At 44.2% G+C, this 18,393-nt stretch overlaps 2 protein-coding genes across 5 annotated transcripts in view; one reads left to right on the top strand and one right to left on the bottom strand.

Moving 5' to 3' along the window:
* Positions 1–1,666, top strand: part of LOC149457034 (uncharacterized) — a 35,314-nt gene extending 33,648 nt beyond the window's left edge. Inside the window, exon 9 of the mRNA XM_089684147.1 lies at positions 17–1,666. Within this exon, the coding sequence (XP_089540273.1) occupies positions 17–1,488 (1,472 nt within the window). The 3' untranslated portion in view covers positions 1,489–1,666. The remainder of the gene's footprint in view (positions 1–16) is intronic.
* Positions 1,667–2,907: 1,241 nt separating this feature from the next.
* The window catches only part of LOC149457035 (uncharacterized), a 50,666-nt gene continuing 35,180 nt past the window's right edge, over positions 2,908–18,393 (bottom strand). The window contains exons 8-12 of one of the 4 annotated variants that reach the window (XM_089684191.1): positions 16,299–16,403; positions 8,847–8,880; positions 6,865–6,920; positions 5,038–5,139; positions 2,908–3,520 (exon numbers count right to left, since the gene is read on the bottom strand). In XM_089684191.1, coding sequence (XP_089540317.1) covers positions 3,471–3,520; positions 5,038–5,139; positions 6,865–6,920; positions 8,847–8,880; positions 16,299–16,403 — 347 coding nt within the window. In that variant the 3' untranslated portion in view covers positions 2,908–3,470. Of the gene's footprint in view, positions 3,521–5,037; positions 5,143–6,864; positions 6,921–8,846; positions 8,881–16,298; positions 16,404–18,393 lie in introns of all 4 variants that reach the window. The other 3 variants (XM_089684190.1, XM_089684193.1, XM_089684192.1) reach the window with 3 other exon arrangements.

Below are 18,393 nucleotides of genomic sequence, written 5' to 3' on the forward strand. Positions count from 1 at the left end.
CTCTTTCTGTATGTAGATCCTGCAGGCCTTCACACTACTCCAGACTCTCGGAATGGTATAGACTCCAGCCTTGACTTCACTGCAACCTCCCAGAATCCTGCAGACCCCAGACGTCCTTCCACTCTGGTCTCCGACAAAGATATAGACTCCAGCCTTGATTTCACTCCAACCTCCCAGAATCCTGCAGACCCCAGACCTCCTTCCACTCTGGTCTCCGACAAAGATATAGACTCCAGCCTTGACTTCACTGCAACCTCCCAGAATCCTGCAGACCCCAGACGTCCTTCCACTCAGGTCTCCGACAAAGATATAGACTCCAGCCTTGACTTCACTGCAACCTCCCAGAATCCTGCAGACCCCAGACCTCCTTCCACTCTGGTCTCCAACAAAGATATAGACTCCAGCCTTGACTTCACTGCAACCTCCCAGAATCCTGCAGACCCCAGACCTCCTGCCACCCAGGTCTCCGACAAAGATATAGACTCCAGCCTTGACTTCACTGCAACCTCCCAGAATCCTGCAGACCTCAGACCTCCTTCCACTCAGGTCTCCGACAAAGATATAGACTCCAGCCTTGACTTCACTCCAACCTCCCAGAATCCTGCAGACCCCAGACCTCCTGCCACCCAGGTCTCCGACAAAGATATAGACTCCAGCCTTGACTTCACTGCAACCTCCCAGAATCCTGCAGACCTCAGACCTCCTTCCACTCTGGTCTCCGACAAAGATATAGACTCCAGCCTTGACTTCATTGCAACCTCCCAGAATCCTGCAGACCCCAGACGTCCTTCCACTCTGGTCTCCGACAAAGATATAGACTCCAGCCTTGACTTCACTGCAACCTCCCAGAATCCTGCAGACCCCAGACCTCCTTCCACTCAGGTCTCCGACAAAGATATAGACTCCAGCCTTGACTTCACTCCAACCTCCCAGAATCCTGCAGACCTCAGACCTCCTGCCACCCAGGTCTCCGACAAAGATATAGACTCCAGCCTTGACTTTACTGCAACCTCCCAGAATCCTGCAGACCTCAGACCTCCTTCCACTCTGGTCTCCAACAAAGATATAGACTCCAGCCTTGACTTCACTCCAACCTCCCAGAATCCTGCAGATCCCAGACCTCCTTCCACTCTGGTCTCCGACAAAGATATAGACTCCAGCCTTGACTTCACTCCAACCTCCCAGAATCCTGCAGATCCCAGACCTCCTTCCACCCAGGTCTCCGACAAAGATATGGACTCCAGCCTTGACTTCACTCCAACCTCCCAGAATCCTGCAGACCCCAGACCTCCTTCCACTCTGGTCTCCCACACAGATACAGACTCCAGTCGTCACTTCACTACGAGCTCTCTGGATCGTGAAAACCCAAATGCTTCAGCAATCATTGTTAATTACAAATTCCGAACCCTAAAGGTCGGGATGGTGGGTGCAGTGCTGGTGACTTCATCGTGCCTCATCTTCTTCATCTACTTTTATCTTCCAGGTTAGATTATTCCCCCAGCGCTTCTCAAATGGTTCTGGGAAATGTAATATGAACCGCAGCCACATCATTTTTTTACCCAAGTAAATGTGAATGTTGCATCATTTAAGTGTCATTAACTCTCCAGTCCAGCATGGTATCCGAAAAATTGCCTCTTGCTTTTAATAAAAAAAATATAAAAAAATACGGCAGCTGGAAGAATGGGATATTTAATACTCTCAGTTCCTGTAGTATTTACATTTATTAAGCCCACTGTGGGCTTTCAGGTGGAAGTGATTTCAGAGGCTGTCTTATCATGGGGGGAGATCGGTGAACAACCATTTGCTGATCTCTCCTGTGGTGCATAAACACGAATGACATGTACTACACTGCTACCGAGTTCAGCACTGCTGTGGCCAAGGAAGCAACTAATGGAGCACAACCTGTGCTTTATTAGCTTCAGTGGTGATCTGGGGAGACATCAAGGGGTTTATTTACTAAAGCTGGAGAGTCCAAAATCAGACTCCCTTCTGCATAGAAACCAATCAGCTTCTAACCTCAGCTTGTTCAATGAAGCTTTGGCAATGAAACCTGGAAGCTGATTGGTTTCTATGCAGAAGGGAGTCTGATTTTGGACTCTCCAGCTTTAGTAAATAAACCCCCAAAGGTCTAATAAAGAGACCCTGTCATTATGAAAGGAGAGGTTAAAAACTGCACGACAACGACAAACTGTGGTATCCAAAATTGTTATTAGGTGGTGTTTTAATGGCTTTGCTATTAGCTCCCGCTGCTGTCAATCAAAGCCAGTGACGAGGGAGCAGGGGGCGGGACCAAGCCACGCTGTATGTGTCTGTAGACGCAGGCAGCGCTGCTCATGAGCGTGCTTGCATGAGTGCCCCCATAGGAAGTGTCCCCAAAGAAGAGGAGGAGCCAGGAGCGCGGCAGGGGATCCAAGAAGAGGAGCTTCAGGGCAGCTCTCTTTAATAAAACATAATGAGTTCTCCTCTTCCTTGTATTTACAATGTGCAACCATTCACTTTAAATCTGATCTCCGGCCTTCCCTTCAGTCTTGCACAGTTGTACCGGCTCCTCTCCTGGACTGAAATTACTTCTTCTGATTTCACCGCACACTGTGAGTTTCTCACCATGTGCATTAGAAGCCACAGCAAGTCAGATAGACTCCACCGCATTTCCTGGCTGGAGGACGTCCAGCATCACTTAGCCCTGCACACAGGTATATAGTGCAAGGGAGCTGCCTATATGAATACAATTTAAATGGATTGTGTAAGTGTGGCCTCATATGACATCGTTTTGGTAAATCTAAAGGGCATTGTACAGAGGTTGTATGATCAGATTGCATAGTGTGTGCCCAGCTTAAAGCAGCAGCTCACTTTGAACTGAGGAAAGCGATAGATGTCATATATCAGGAAAAGGAGACTCACTGGATGTTAAATGGGGCAAACAATCCTTTATTAATACCACAAATATACAACCAACAGAAACACTGGGGGGTGGGGGTGATCCACTGTCCTCAGGAAGGTGACCCCGCTATTTCCTGTTACACCTTTATAGCTCCCTGTGTCACCTGCTTGCTCATTGGACAATGGCTCTGTGCAGCATGATGATGCTCTTTCACTGTTCAATGAGCAGCAGCTGACACAGGAAGCCGCAAAGCTGCGGTAGTGAATAGTGGTGACACTCTCCTGGCTGCCTGAACAGAAAACCTTCATCAGGTAAACGGTTCACAAATATTAACTGTTAGACTGAATTAGCAAACGCTAAAATAAAAGTAAGCAAGAAAGAAAATTCATCTTCATTTCTCAAGCTCTAGAAATAAAAAGTCGCAAAAAAGAAAAGACAAACACCCACACCCTAAGCTCCACCCAAATGTAAGTAAGCCCCACCCCTTTCGACAGTCTGAAATTTAGGACGGTGCCACCAATATATGTACAGTTGAAGGTGAGTCTTCTTTGATTCTGCAGAGTTGGCGGTAGGCAGAAGGGCGATCTCTTCACTGTTGCTGTAGGTTTACATAGTCCTCCTCCAGGTCTGACACCCCCGCTGAAAGACAAAGATAGACGTGTACTTTTCCATGAAAATTCCAGACTAGCTGAATTTTGATTGGTTGCTTTACGCACCTCCACTTTGTACTAGTTTTATATATATATAGTATATAATATATATGTATAAATAATTATTTTTAATTAGAAACTTCAAGCAAAAACTCATCACACACATTTCCTGACTAATTCCATGTTCTCCGTGTACTTTCAACATGCTTCATCTGTTGGGTATGAAATATGAGACTTTCAGAGCTACCGTTTGGTTTGGTTGTGAATGGCTCCAGAACTGAAGTCCTGATGGTATAGACCAATGGTTCTCACTGCCAGGCCATAGTGCCCCCAAAGCTCCCATACTAGCTCCAGTTCCCCAGGCCCTCTGTGAGCCCTCAGCCTGCATAGTGCCCCCCATGTCCCATAGTACCACAAAACTCCCACAGTGACTCACAGTGCCCTCAGGCCCCTTGAGAGCCCTCAGACTCCACAGTGCCTCCCAGCTCCCATAGTGCCACCTAACCTCCCATAATTGTCCACAGTTTCCCAGGCACCCTTGAGAACCCTCAGTCTCCACAGTGTCTCTCAGCTCCCATTGTGCCCTCCAATGTCCCATAGTGGCCCACAGTGCTCCCACATTCCCTGAGAGTGCTCAGCTTCAACACAGCCACCATAGTGCCCCCAAAGCTCCCATACTGGCTCCAGTTCCCCAGGTCCTCTGTGAGCCCTCAGCCTGCATAGTGCCCCTCATGTCCCATAGTACCTCAAAACTCCCACAGTGGCCCACAGTGCACTCAGGCCCCTTGAAAGCCCTCAGACTCCACAGTGCCTCTCAGCTCCCATAGTGCTACCCAACCTCCCGTAATGGTCCACAGTGCCCAAGGCCCCTTAAGAACGCTCAGCCTTCACAGTGTCTCCCAGCTCCCACAGTGAGCCCCCAACCTCCCATGGTGACCCACAGTGCCCTTGGACTCCCCGCAAGTCTTCAGCCTTCACAATACTGCTCAGCTTTCCACAGCACTCCCAGCCTGCTGCAGTGCCTCGAGCCCTCCACAGTACCCCTAACCTCCCACAGTGCTCCTCAGGCTCCCCCAGAAACCTCCTTTCTTATAGCACCACCAAGTCAGCAGTAGAGTCTTCTAACCCCCTCCATGACCTTCATACCCTTACAGTGACACCCAGTCCCATCCAGAGTCTTCCAGCATTTCAATACACTTTTTGGATCCCTATTCTTTAATTGTGTTTGTGGTCTGCACTCTTGCAGCACTGCGGTGCTTGCGTAATCTGCATGGAGCTTGTATATTCTCCTTGTGCTTGCATGCATTACCTCCCACACTCCAAAGGCATGCTGATAGGTTAAGCGGCTCCTGTCTAAGCTGGCCTTAGTATCTGTGTGAGGGACCATAGAGTGCAAGCTCCTTGAGGGCAGGGACTGAAATGAATACACTAGACAAGGTGGGCTCTTCTAGTGCCTGATTTCAAATTTCAGAAAAGTGTACAGGGGATGATGGGATTTATACTTACAGGAAGGAGAGCCGTTGGCATTGGCCACGTTCTCATACGAGTGACGGGAGCTCTGTGAAAGAATCGACACCTTCCCTTCGCTTTCCACGCTGGATCTCATGCCTGCTGGAAATGGAGGAAAATAGTTATAAATTGAAGGTGCACACAGGTAAGCTTGTGAGAGGAAGGGGCTGGTGTGAGCCCTGGAATGGCCATCTCGCTCATAATAGCTGGAATGGCCATCTCGCTCATAATACCTGGAATGGCCATCTCGCTCATATGACCTGGAATGGCCATCTCGCTCATAATACCTGGAATGGCCATCTTGCTCATATGACCTGGAATGGCCATCTCGCTCATAATACCTGGAATGGCCATCTCGCTCATATGACCTGGAATGGCCATCTCGCTCATATGACCTGGAATGGCCATCTCGCTCATATGACCTGGAATGGCCATCTCGCTCATATGACCTGGAATGGCCATCTCGCTCATATGACCTGGAATGGCCATCTCGCTCATAATACCTGGAATGGCCATCTCGCTCATAAGACCTGGAATGGCCATCTCGCTCATATGACTTGGAATGGCCATCTCGCTCATATGACCTGGAACGGCCATATCGCTCATATGACCTGGAATGGCCATCTCGCTCATATGACTTGGAATGGTCATCTCGCTCATATGACCTGGAATGGTCATCTCGCTCATATGACAGTGCCCATGTAAAGCCCCCTCTGACCCCCTTATACTTCCCTCTCTATTGCTCCCTCACACCAGCTTCTTCCTTCTTCACAGCCAGCAAGAATACCCAGTTCTTCTAGGTATGGGGAATTATGTGACCTGCCCGCTTGTGATGATGCCTGGGCCCAACAGCCAATCGCTGGGCCTAACTACTGTCACATGCCAACTATGGAGGAGCAAGGAGCTACACACTCCAAATGGCCTCTACTGCCCTGTTTTTGTGCTCCTACGTGTCAAAGTTCCTGTGATCTGAATAGCAGCTTTAAATAAAAAAAGTGCATGAAATGAGGCTGGAAGCCATCTACACACCGAACTCCTTACTGGGGGGATACAAGACCCCTACCTGGGGTGCCAGGTTTGTTAGCTATGTAAAGCAGGGCACACTGTTTTTTTTTTTCAGTTGGTAAAATAAAAAATGATAAAACATTTTTCTAAATAATTCAATTTGGAAGAGCTAAATAGATTTATAACTTTCCGAAGACAATCAACGCTTAGGTAGGGTGAATATTGTAGTAAGGATGCTTTCCTATGGAAAAACAGATGTCTCCAGGTAATCCTGGGTGAATCTTAGGTGAATTTCCACCAAATGGACTTGATATTTTGGGGTCTATTCTTCGCTGTAAGAATATGACAAACATTCACAAAAAAAATCATCGTATTTTGTCTAATAAACATGCATCCTACAATCGTATGCACCATCCAGTGGCCATAGTACAGTATTATCCTGAAATACCTCAATCAGAAAACAACCACATTATGGCCATTAGCTGGTATTAACATTCATAAGGAATCATCATACTAAACAAAATACTGAAATGTTTCTTTCTGGCTATGAGAATGTTTGTCAGATTTGTAGATTGAAGTTGATATAAATAGAACCCAGAATGTGTGGGAATATTTGGTGAATTGACATCAACCCATTGACTGCTATTCTTCCCAGCTCTGTTCCTGCACACTGGGGGGTTTGTGTGATCTAGCTCCTCTTGTTACATTCTTTGTAATATAAAATACTTTGGAAAAGAGTGTTCCTATCCTAGAAATCTGGGAAGTATGGAATCTACAATGTTGTATTTCAGGATATAGAAGGTAAATATTGTTACTTACCAATCCCTGTGTCTGCGATAGGAAGCTCCACCTCCAAATCACTTGGAAATACTTCTCTGCAACAAAAAGCAGAATGACATCAATCAGGTGCATGGAGAATTCCCGCTCTTCTCTTGTCCTCTCCCTTGTCCCAGCCTTTCCCTTCCTTTGTAACAAATCAAACTTTCTTTCTCCATACTTTTAGTCTACATACATCCTTCGCTTTCTGTCTGTCTTTCCTTGGCTCTTCTCTCCTCTTCTCTCTTGCTCCAGCCTTCTTCTTCCATCTCTCCCTCTGCCTCTCAATCTCCATTCATTTATCTCTACACCTTTAGTTTTATTCCTTTTTGCTCCCTTCCTCTCCTTTTCTCCTCTCCTCTTTCACTCCAGCTCTCTTCTTTCATCTCCCCTCATTTGTTCCATTGCTAACTTGTTCCTCTCCTTCTTCCTCTTCTCTCTTCTCTCCTTCTTCCTCTCCTTCTCTCTCCTATCTTTTCCTCTCCTTCTTCCTCGCTCTCCTCTCCTTCTCTCTCCACTCTTTTCCTCTCCTTCTTCCCCTCTTTCTCTCTCCTCCCCTCTCTTTCTTCCTCTGCTCTCTTCCCTTCTTTCCTTCTCTCCTCTTTCACTCCAGCTCTCTTCTTTCATCTCCCCTCATTTGTTCCATTGCTCACTTTTTCCTCTCCTCTCTTCTCCTCTCCTTCTTCCTTTCTACTTCTTTCTATCGTCTCTCCTCTTCTCACCTCTCCTCTCTTCTGATTCTCTCCTTTCCCCTCTTTCCTCCCTTTCCATTCCTTCCTCCCCTCTCCTTCCTCTTCTCCCCTCTCATTCTTCCTCTCCTCCCCTCTCCTTCTTCCCCTCTCCTCTTTCTTTCTCTCTCCTCTGCTCTCCTCTCCTTCCTTCTCTCCCCTCTTCTTCTCTCCTTCTTCCTCTCCTCTCTCCTTTATTTCGTTCTCTCTCCTCTCCCCTCTTTTTTCTTCTGCTCTCCTCTCCCCTCTTTCTTCTTCTGCTCTCCTCTCCCCTCTTTCTTCTTCTGCTCTCCTCTCCCCTCTTTCTTCTTTTGCTCTACTCTCCCCTCTATCTTCTTCTGTTGTACTCTCCCCTCTTTCCTCTTCTGCTCTCCTCTCCCCTCTTTATTCCTTTTCTCTCCTTCACCTCTCCTTCTTCCTCTCCTCTCTTTCTTCCTCTCTCCTCCTTTCTCTCTTCTCTCCTCTCTTTCTCTCCTCTCCCTTCTCTACTTCCTCTCCTCTCCTCTCTTCTTTTATCTCCACCTTTGTTCGATTGCTTGTTTACCTCTTCCTGCCTTTCTTTCTTTCTCTCCTCTCCCCTCCAGCTCTTTTTCTCCCTCTTTTGTTCTATCACTCCCTTCCTCCCCTCCTCTCCCCCTTTTTGTTAGATTGCTCACTTGCTTTGTTCCTTGTTCGCTCACTTTCTCGATCACTCTCTCGCTTTTCACACCCTCCCTTTGTGTCTCTTTCGGCCTCTCGTCTCCAACTCTCCTCCTCCTCCTCTCCCTGTCTCTCCCTTACTCTTCTCTTCTCTCTTGCTCAGACACTCTTCCTCTATCTCTCCTTCATTTGTTCTATCACTCCCTCACTCCTTTCCTCCCTGTCTCCGGTAAGTAGGTTAGTGCTGAACTGATGAAAAATGGCAATTGGTTCTACCAGACCTCAGAAAAGTGATCTACAGTGGATCACCTTTCAGAAGGTGACAGAGCAGCTGTTGCCAGGCATTCAGTAGCCAATCAACCAAGCAAGGACTTTCTATTGAAATACCGCACAAAAAAAAGTGAGACGAGAACTTGCTTGGGTCGCAAATGGTGACTAGCTGTATCTTTTTTGCCTTCATAGCAATATATACTATATACTACCATCTGACCTCCATCGCACCATTTGGGTTGGGGGAGGTAAAAACACAAATCAGCTGCCTGTTTTTACCACCGCCTGTGTGAATGAGGCCTCAAGAAAGTGGTTAGGTTGCCTTACAAGTAATAAAAATTCTCTCACAGGTATGTGTGGTCTTTCTTCATCAACGGAGCAGCTGGAAGAGGAGAGGAAAAGGCAGTTATTACATAGGACTGAGGTCACATTCTTAAAGAGAAAATGTGGGCAACCAATCAAATCTTTTGGTGAATTGTTAATGCTATTCAGGAAATCTGTGCTGGACTCCTAATGTCTACTCGGTTTACCTTAATCTAAATTTAATTGTACCCTCAACACTGCAGATTTGTCCTAAGGATTTTAGGTGGGATCAGAGACCATAGGAGGCAAAGGTGACCAGAAGGAACCAGGGTGACCAAAAGGAACAAGGGTGACCAGAAGGAACCAGGGTGACCAAAAGGAACAAGGGTGACCAGAAGGAACCAGGGTGACCAGAAGGATCCAGGATGACCAGAAGGATCCAAGGTGACCAGATGGAACCAGGGTGACAAGAAGGTTCAAGGGTGACCAGAAGGAACCAGGGTGACCAGATAGAACCAGGGTGACCAGAAGGAGCAAGGGTGACCAGAAGGAACCAGGGTGACCAGATGGAATTAGGGTGACCAGATGGAACCAGGGTGACCAGAAGGATCCAGGGTGACCAGAAGGAACCAGGGTGACCAGAAGGATCCAGGGTGACCAGATGGAACCAGGGTGACCAGAAGGAACCAGGGACCAGAAGGGACTTTGCTTCCAACTGTCAGATCTCCATCCCATCTCTGTCTATGGCAGAGGAGTTGACAGTCCATAGCAGAGAATGCAAATGTAGCCAATGACTTGGCCATGACTACCAAGAGGTGGAGATCAACACAACAGTGGGTGTAACTGGGAACCTCGATTATGCTGGAGAGCTTGATGTTTCTAGATTATTGGGATAGACAATACACCAGGGGCATCCACACTTTCTAAACAAAGGGCCAGTTTACTGTCCTTCAGACTTTATGGGGAATGGACTGTGGTCAGTGGGAGTAGAAAATGCCCCGGCATCAGTGAGAGTAGACAATGTCTCAGAATTGCTGGTCAGTGGCAGTAAATAAATTACATAGTACCTGTAGTCAATAGGAGATGGAATAGTGCTCCATTGTTGGTGCAAGTGGGAGGAATGGCGCTCATCATTGGTGTCAGCGGGAGGAATAGCGCCCCATTATTGGTGTCAGTGGAAGGAACAGTGTCCCAACTTTGGTGTCAGTGGGAGAAAATGTGCCCCATCATTGGTGTCAGGGGAATAGTGCCCCATTCTTTGTGTCAGTGGGAGGAATAGTGCCCCATCATTGGTGTCAGTTTGAGGAATAGTGCCCCATCCTTGGTGTCAGTGGGAGGAATAGTGTCCCATCATTGGTATCAATAGGAAGAATATGGAACTATTTTTGGTGTCAGTTGGAGGAATAGTGCCCTGTCATTGGTGTCAGTGGGTGGAATAGTGCCCCATTGTTGGTGTCAATGGAAGTAATAGTGCCTTAATATTGGTGTCAGTGGGAGAACTAGTGCCTCATCATTGGCGTCAGGGTATTAGTGCCAGTGGGAGGCATAGTGCCCCATCATTGGTATCGATAGGAAGAATATTGGTATCAGTGGGAAGAATATTGCCCTATCATTGGTGTCAGTAAGTGGAATAGTGCCCCATTGTTGGTGTCAATGGAAGGAATGGTAATATTGTGTCAGTGGGAGAAATGGTGCCCCATCTTTGGCATCAGTGTCATAGTTCCCCATCCTTAGTGCCATTGGAAGGAATAATGCTCCATTGTTGGTATCAGTGGGAAGAATATTGCCCTATCATTGGTGTCAGTGGGAGAATTAGTGCCCCATCATTGGTGTCAATGGCAAGAATGGTGTCCCATTGTTGGTGTCAGTAGGAAGAACAGTGCCCCGTCATTGGTGTCAATGGCAGGAATACTGTTCCATTATTGGCATCAGTAGAAAGAACAGTGCCCCACAGTTGGTATCAGTAGGAGGAACAGTGCCATTGTTGTCATTAGAAGGAATATTGCCCTATCGTTGGCGTCAGTGGAAGGAATGGTGCCTCGTTGTTGGTGTCAGTGGAAGGAATTATGCTCCACTGTTGGTGTCAGAGTAAGGAATGGTGCCTCATTGTTGGTGTCAGTGGAAGGAATTATGCTCTACGGTTGGTGTCAGAGTAAGGAATGGTGCCTCATTGTTGGTGTCAGTGGAAGGAATTATGCTCTACGGTTGGTGTCAGAGTAAGGAATGGTGCCTCATTGTTGGTGTCAGTGGAAGGAATTATGCTCCACTTTTGGTGTCAGAGCAAGGAATGGTGCCTCGTTGTTGGTGTAAGTGGAAGGAATTATGCTCCACTGTTGGCGTCAGAGTAAGGAATGGTGCCTCATTGTTGGTGTCAGTGGAAGGAATTATGCTCCACTGTTGGCGTCAGAGTAAGGAATAGTGCCCCATTGTTGGTGTCAGAGTAAGGAATGGTGCCTCATTGTTGGTGTCAGTGGAAGGTATTATGCTCCACGGTTGGTGTCAGAGTAAGGAATGGTGCCTCAATGTTGGTGTCACTGGGAAAACTAGTGCCACATAGGCGTGGGAGTAACAGTGCCCCAAGGGCCAAATAAAGGCAAGCAGAGGGCCACAGTTGGGGACCACTGCAATACATAATTTCTGTACTCTGATTGGGGGGAGGAATGTAGGCTCCAGCTTCAGAATATACAACCCAGAGCTCCGGACAGCTTGGCTGGTTACATAAGAAGATGTAGGAAACTCTTTTGTATGTTGACTGAATTAAATGAATGCAGAGAAAATCCCATATTAATTTAATGACGGGACACAGAGCGAGCCCGCTGATTCTACAGTAAACCCTCAGCATACGCTGATAAAGCAGGCAAATCCTATAATGATTACAAGATATTCACAGGCACATTACATAACGGAAGGAACTCACTGACCTAATGCAGGAATGGGGGATCACCTCTGTATTTCATCTACATTTCATGAAAACTTTGAAAAAAAAAAATCTCATACAACCTCCCAATAATTACAAAACAATTTCACGAAAACATAATTTAAAGAAATGTTCTCAACCTAGAAAATTAAAAGAAAAAAACTGTACACTACCTTTATATTACTACAGAACTAATTGACGAAAACATAATAAAAATAACATTCTCACCTGTGAAAATTAAAAGAAAAATCCTTACACTACCTACAGTATAAATCGTTAAATAACAATTTAATTAAATAAATAAAAATTTATAATAATCTCGCCACTAGATAGAACATTAAAAAAAAATTCTGACACTATTAAAATTCTTTATTAGAGAATAATTTAATGAAATTTAAAAAAAAATATTTTCTCTCCACTAGAACATGAAAAGAAAAATCTAACATTGTTTTGCAATTATTAACAGAACTAATTCATGAAAATGTAATAAAAAATAAATTCTTGCCCATGGAAAATGAAAAGAAAGATCTATCTATCTATCTATCTATCTATCTATCTATCTATCTATCTATCTATCTATCTATCTATCTATCTATCTATCTTTCTGTCTGTCTGTCTGTCTGTCTGTCTGTCTGTCTGTCTGTCTGTCTGTCTGTCTATCTATCTATCTATCTATCTATCTATCTATCTATCTATCTATCTATCTATCTATCTATTCATATCTATCTATTCATATCTATCTATCTATCTATCTATCTATCTATCTATCTATCTATCTATCTATCTATCTATCTATCTATCTATCTATCTGTCTATCTGTCTGTCTGTCTGTCTGTCTGTCTATCTGTCTGTCTGTCTGTCTGTCTGTCTGTCTGTCTGTCTGTCTGTCTGTCTGTCTGTCTATCTATCTATCTATCTATCTATCTATCTATCTGTCTATTTATCTGTCTATCTATCTGTCTATCAACGATTGCTTGGACTGAAAGAACCGTAGACTACCTTTAAATCATTAAAGAACAATTTAAGGAAAAAAATTTAAATATTAATTTTATCGCCACTAGAACATTAAAAGAAAAATTTCACACTATTTTTTAATTATCATGGAACTAATCAATCAAAACAATAAAAAATGAATTCGCATCTGTGAAAATTAAAAGAAAAATCCTTACATTACCTATGGTATAAATCGTTAAAGAACAATTTAAATAAATAATAATAAAATTAATAATAATCTCGCCACTAGATAGAACCTTAAAAAAAATTCTTACACTATTTATAAATTATTAGAGAATAATGTAATGAAATTAAAAAATATATATTTTCTCTCAATTAAAACATGAAAAGAAAAATCTAACATTGTTTTGAAATTATTAACAGAACTAATTCATGACAATGTAATAAAAAATAAATTCTTGCCCATGGAAAATGAAAAGAAAGAACCGTCTATCTATCTATCTATCTATCTATCTATCTATCTATCTATCTATCTATCTATCTATTATCTATCTATCTATTATCTATCTATCTATCTATCTATCTATCTATCTATCTATCATCTATCTATCTATCTATCTATCTATCTACGATTGCATGGACCGAAAGAACCGTAGACTACCTTTAAATCATTAAAGAACAATTTAAGGAAAAAAATTTAAATATTAATTTTATCGCCACTAGAATATTAAAAAAAAAATGTCACACTATTTTTAAATTATTATGGAACTAATCAATCAAAACAATAAAAAATGAATTCTCATCTTTGAAAATTTAAAGAAAAATCCTTACACTACCTACGTTATAAATCGTTAAAGAACAATTTAAATAAATAATAAAAAAGACAATAATAATAATCTCGCCACTAGATAGAACATTAAAAAAAATTCTTTCACTACTTTTAAATTATTAGAGAATAATTTATTGAAAGTAAAAAATATATATTTTCTCTCCACTATAACATGAAAAGAAAAATCTAACATTGTTTTGAAATTATTAATAGAACTAATTCATGAAAATGTAATAAAAAATAAATTCTTGCCCATGGAAAATTAAAAGAAAGAACCGTACATTACCTTTAAATCATTAAAGAACAATTTAAGGAAAAAAATAAAATATTAATTTTATCGCCACTAGAACATTAAAATAAAAATTTCACACTATTTTTAAATTATTATGGAACTAATCAATCAAAACAATAAAAAATGAATTCTCATCTGTGAAAATTAAAAGAAATATTTTACACTACCTTTAATTCAGTAAAGAACAATTTGATTAAATTATTAAAAAAGAAACATTTTTTGGCTAGACTTAAATTTCAAAGTGAACCTTATGCTGACCACATGAAGCATAGGATGGGTAGGCCTTACCACCATGGTGACTGCATAGCAGAGCAACACAAAGCAGCATGTCTCCCTAGTAAAACACACAGCAAAACAACACACAGTTAACCCTTTGATCGCCGCGGATGTTAACCCCTTCCTGCCCAGTGTCATTAGTACAGTGTCAGTGATTTTTAATAGCAACTGTATTGGTGTCACTGGGGATGTCAGTGAAAGTTAGTCAGTCCCCCCCCCCCGTGTCAGAATGCCCACCGCAGTGCCGCTATAAGTCGCTCATCGCCGCTATTACTTGTAATAAATTTTTTTTTTAAATTTGCAGTATATATACCGCCATTTGTAGACGCTATAACTTTCATGTAAACCAGTTAATTTACACGTATTGTTATTTTTTTTTTAGCAAAGACACGGAGCAGAATACATTTTGGCCGAAATTTATGATGAACTTTGATTTTTTAAAAATTTTTTTTTACTGGACATGTTTTATAACAAACTGTCAAAAATACCGTTTTTTTTTTTTCAAAATTGTCGGTCTTTTTTTGTTTATAGAGCAAAAAATAGAAAAAAAACACGCACAGGCGATCATATACCACCAAAAGAAAGATCTATTCGTGGCCAAAAAAAGAACGCAAACTTAATTTGGGTGCAGCGTTGCACGACCACGCAATTGTCAGTTAAAGTAACGCAGCGATGTATCCAGGGGCGGACTGACAACTCTGACAACTGATCATGGGGCCCCTGTGTCCTTGCCCAAACTCAAAAAAGCCTATGAAAAAGGTACCAGGGGCATCTCATGGGGCCCCCTACTGACCCCAGGCCTGGGGCAGTGCCCGAGTTTCCAAATGGTCAGTCCGCCCCTGGCCGTATCACAAAAAATGGCCTGGTCAGGAAGGGGGGGAAATCCTCAGGAGGGCAAGTGGCTAAGATGCAACTTTCATGTGACTTTTGAGAGTTTACATTGCGGTCTATGGCACTCAAGTAGTGCAGGAACTTTTTTTTTAAAGTCACTGCGACTTTAACCCTAGGTTCACATCTGTGCGGGTTGTGCCGCTGCGGATCCGCACAAAAATCCGTGCAGCCGCACCACCCGCACAGAGAATTGCTGACCCGCGGGAGGGTGTCATTAGTTCTAATGGCATGTCGCCCGCACTGGAAAACGCAACCGTACTGGGAACCTCCGGACTTCTTTCCCTGTGTGTCACAGGGCACGGGCATCCATTCAAATGAATGGGCTCTCGTGCCCGTGCAAAACACGGTCCGCACGGCCGCATAGATGGGAACCCGGGGGTGAGTCACATAGATTTGAATGGGTTCCATGAAATACATGAGCTGTGACTAGTAATGCCACTTTATGTGTTGAAAGTCACATGACATGAAAGTCACATGACAAATATTAATGATTAAGGAGATTCGTTAAATTGTTTTTTTTGTAGTTATATTTATTTATTTCAGGTACTTATATAGCGCTGTCAATGTACGCAGCACTTTACATATATATTGTACATTCACATCAGTCCCTAACCCTCAAGGGGTGTACAATCTAAGGTCCCTAACCCTCAAGGGGCGTACAATCTAAGGTCCCTAACCCTCAAGGGGTGTACAATCTAAGGTCCCTCAGCCCGGGTTCACTCTGATGCGGTGCGGAATTTGCAGCATTTTCTGTGCGAATTTCGCACCGCATCAGAATCGCACCCCGTTCACGCAAACCGCTGCACCCCGTTAACAACGCCCAGAAAGCGGTCCACAACAGGCGGTGCGATGTGCAGAATTGGATCACATAGGTGTGAATACCCATGCGATCCGATTCTATTCCGGACCCAAAAAAGGGTGCAGGTGCGGAGCGATTACAGCCATACGGAATGTACGGCTTCGATCGCACAGCACACAAATCACATGTGATCTGTACGGGAATGCAGTGTGGTTCTTGTGTGAATCACATGCGGTATATCGCACCGCATATATGGCTGACTCACATTCATACATACATGCCAATGTAGACAGGAGCCAATTAACCTCCCAGCATGTCTTTGGAGTGTGGGAGGAAACCGGAGTACCCGGAGGAAACCCATGCCGGCACAGGGAGAACATGCAGAGTCCAGGCAGGTGGTGCTGTGGTTGGGATTTGAACCATTGACTCTAGTGCTGCCAGGTGGAAGTGCTAACCACTTGGCCTCTATCCCCAAGTTGAAGCTTTCACCTCCAATCAGCCCCTCATTCTAGCTGTGCAGCTTAACAGGCGACACTTACAGGCAAGAGACTTGTTTACATTCACCACGTTCTCGTACGAGTGACAGCGGCTCTCCGAGTGTGACCCCTTCCCCACACTTTCCTCGCTGGATCTCATGGTTGTCACTGCAATGAGAGGATTGTAGTCATAAAAAAACTAAAATTTTACAATCCAATATTTTCTTGGTGTTTGCCTCTTCTGGAGCATTTCTGTGCTGGTCTGAGTTGCATTTCCTACACCCCGGAACGGGAGCCAGGGATCTGTACTCAGGGTGGAACCCGTCTAGTGGTCAGAGTCTCTGGAGGTGGGCTCTTCCTCTGCTTGTACTGGCCGGGTGAAGGAATCGGAGAACCATGAGCTGGGCCCAGAACACAGGGGAAGATCCGAATCTTCGGAAGAGAGAAGGATTGGGCAGATTGGGCTAAAATATTTCTGTGAGCACAGAAGAGCACTTTGAGTGGGGGCACTCTGTTTCAGACACTTGATGTAAAGGGGGGGGGGTACTCTGATGGGCATAACACTGATCATATGTAAGTGGACACTCTGATGGGGACACTGATGTACGGGGGCACTCTGATGGGTTCATTGATGTAAGGGGGCACTCTGATGAGGATCTTGATGTAAGGGGGCACTTGTAAGGGGACACCGGATGCAAGAGGGCACTCTGATGAGGATCTTGATGTAAGGGGACACTCTGGTGAGGATCCTGATGCAAGGGGACACTCTGATGGGGACTCCTGATGCAAGGGGACACTCTGATGGGGACTCCTGATGCAAGGGGACACTCTGATGGGGACATCTGATGCAAGGGGGCACTCTGATAAGAATCCTGATGTAAAGAGGCATTTGTATGGGGACACTTGATACAAGAGGGCACTCTGATAAGGATCCTGATGTAAGGGGGGCTTTGATGGGGACACCTGATTTAAGGGGACACTCTGATGGGGACTCCTGATGCAAGGGGACACTCTGATGGGGACTCCTGATGCAAGGGGACACTCTGATGGGGACTCCTGATGCAAGGGGACACTCTGATGGGGACTCCTGATGCAAGGGGACACTCTGATGGGGACTCCTGATGCAAGGGGACACTCTGATGAGGATCCTGATGCAAGGGGACACTCTGATGGGGACTCCTGATGCAAGGGGAAACTCTGATGGGGACACCTGATGCAAGGGGGCACTCTGATAAGAATCCTGATGTAAAGAGGCATTTGTATGGGGACACTTGATGCAAGAGGGCACTCTGATAAGGATCCTGATGTAAGGGGGGGCTCTGATGGGGACACCTGATGAAAGGGGGCACTCAGATGGGAACCTGATGTAAAGGTGGACTCTGATTAGTAGTAATGATGTAAAGAGGGAATGATGAGGACTCCTGATGTACCGGGGGACATCTGATATAAGGGGGCACAGGTTCTGTTTAATCACCATAATCTAATGACAGCCTAATACATAATGCTGTTTCCCAGGTTGTGACACTGAGTGACAGACTGTCAGTGACTTACACACAGTTTTGACATTATGCCCCCTGACTTTTTTTACTGCACCCTCAGATAGGCTACATCCAATTCTGCCAACAATATGTAATGTGAGGGTCTACCTGAACTGAATACAAACTGAGTTGGACTGCCTAGGTATGACCTCCCAATACAGGATTTGGATATATCTATAGCTTGATACATGTTTCAGTCTTATTGTAGTTTATATTTACTTCAGGTTATTTTTTTAATGGTGAGCTGGCCCTTTAAGAAAGAAAAAATAATGGTGTGCTGGCCCTTTAAGAAAGAGAGAGAGAAAAATCCATATGGGGTCCCCATATGACCCTTATCCAGGCATGATGCCTTTGCTTACTAGGAAAGGGGAAGCAGCAATTGTGTGACTCCCTCCTGAACCATATCAGGTCACATGTCCTCAGAAGTGGAAGGTACTTTACAAGGGTGGTGGACAAAGCTTTTCCCCCTTGGAAGGCACTTTGGCCCCTATGTTGATGAGGACAAGGACCTTTCTAGAACTGAAGAATATATTTAAAAAATATATATTTTTAAAAATATATTTTTAAAAATATATTTTTTATAATATATTCTTCAGATTTGTTTTAACATATAAAAATGT

This window comes from Staurois parvus, unplaced genomic scaffold, assembly GCF_062004578.1.
Source record: "Staurois parvus isolate SC_StPar_1 unplaced genomic scaffold, SC_StPar_1.0 ptg000338l, whole genome shotgun sequence".
NCBI classification, from domain to species: domain Eukaryota; kingdom Metazoa; phylum Chordata; class Amphibia; order Anura; family Ranidae; genus Staurois; species Staurois parvus.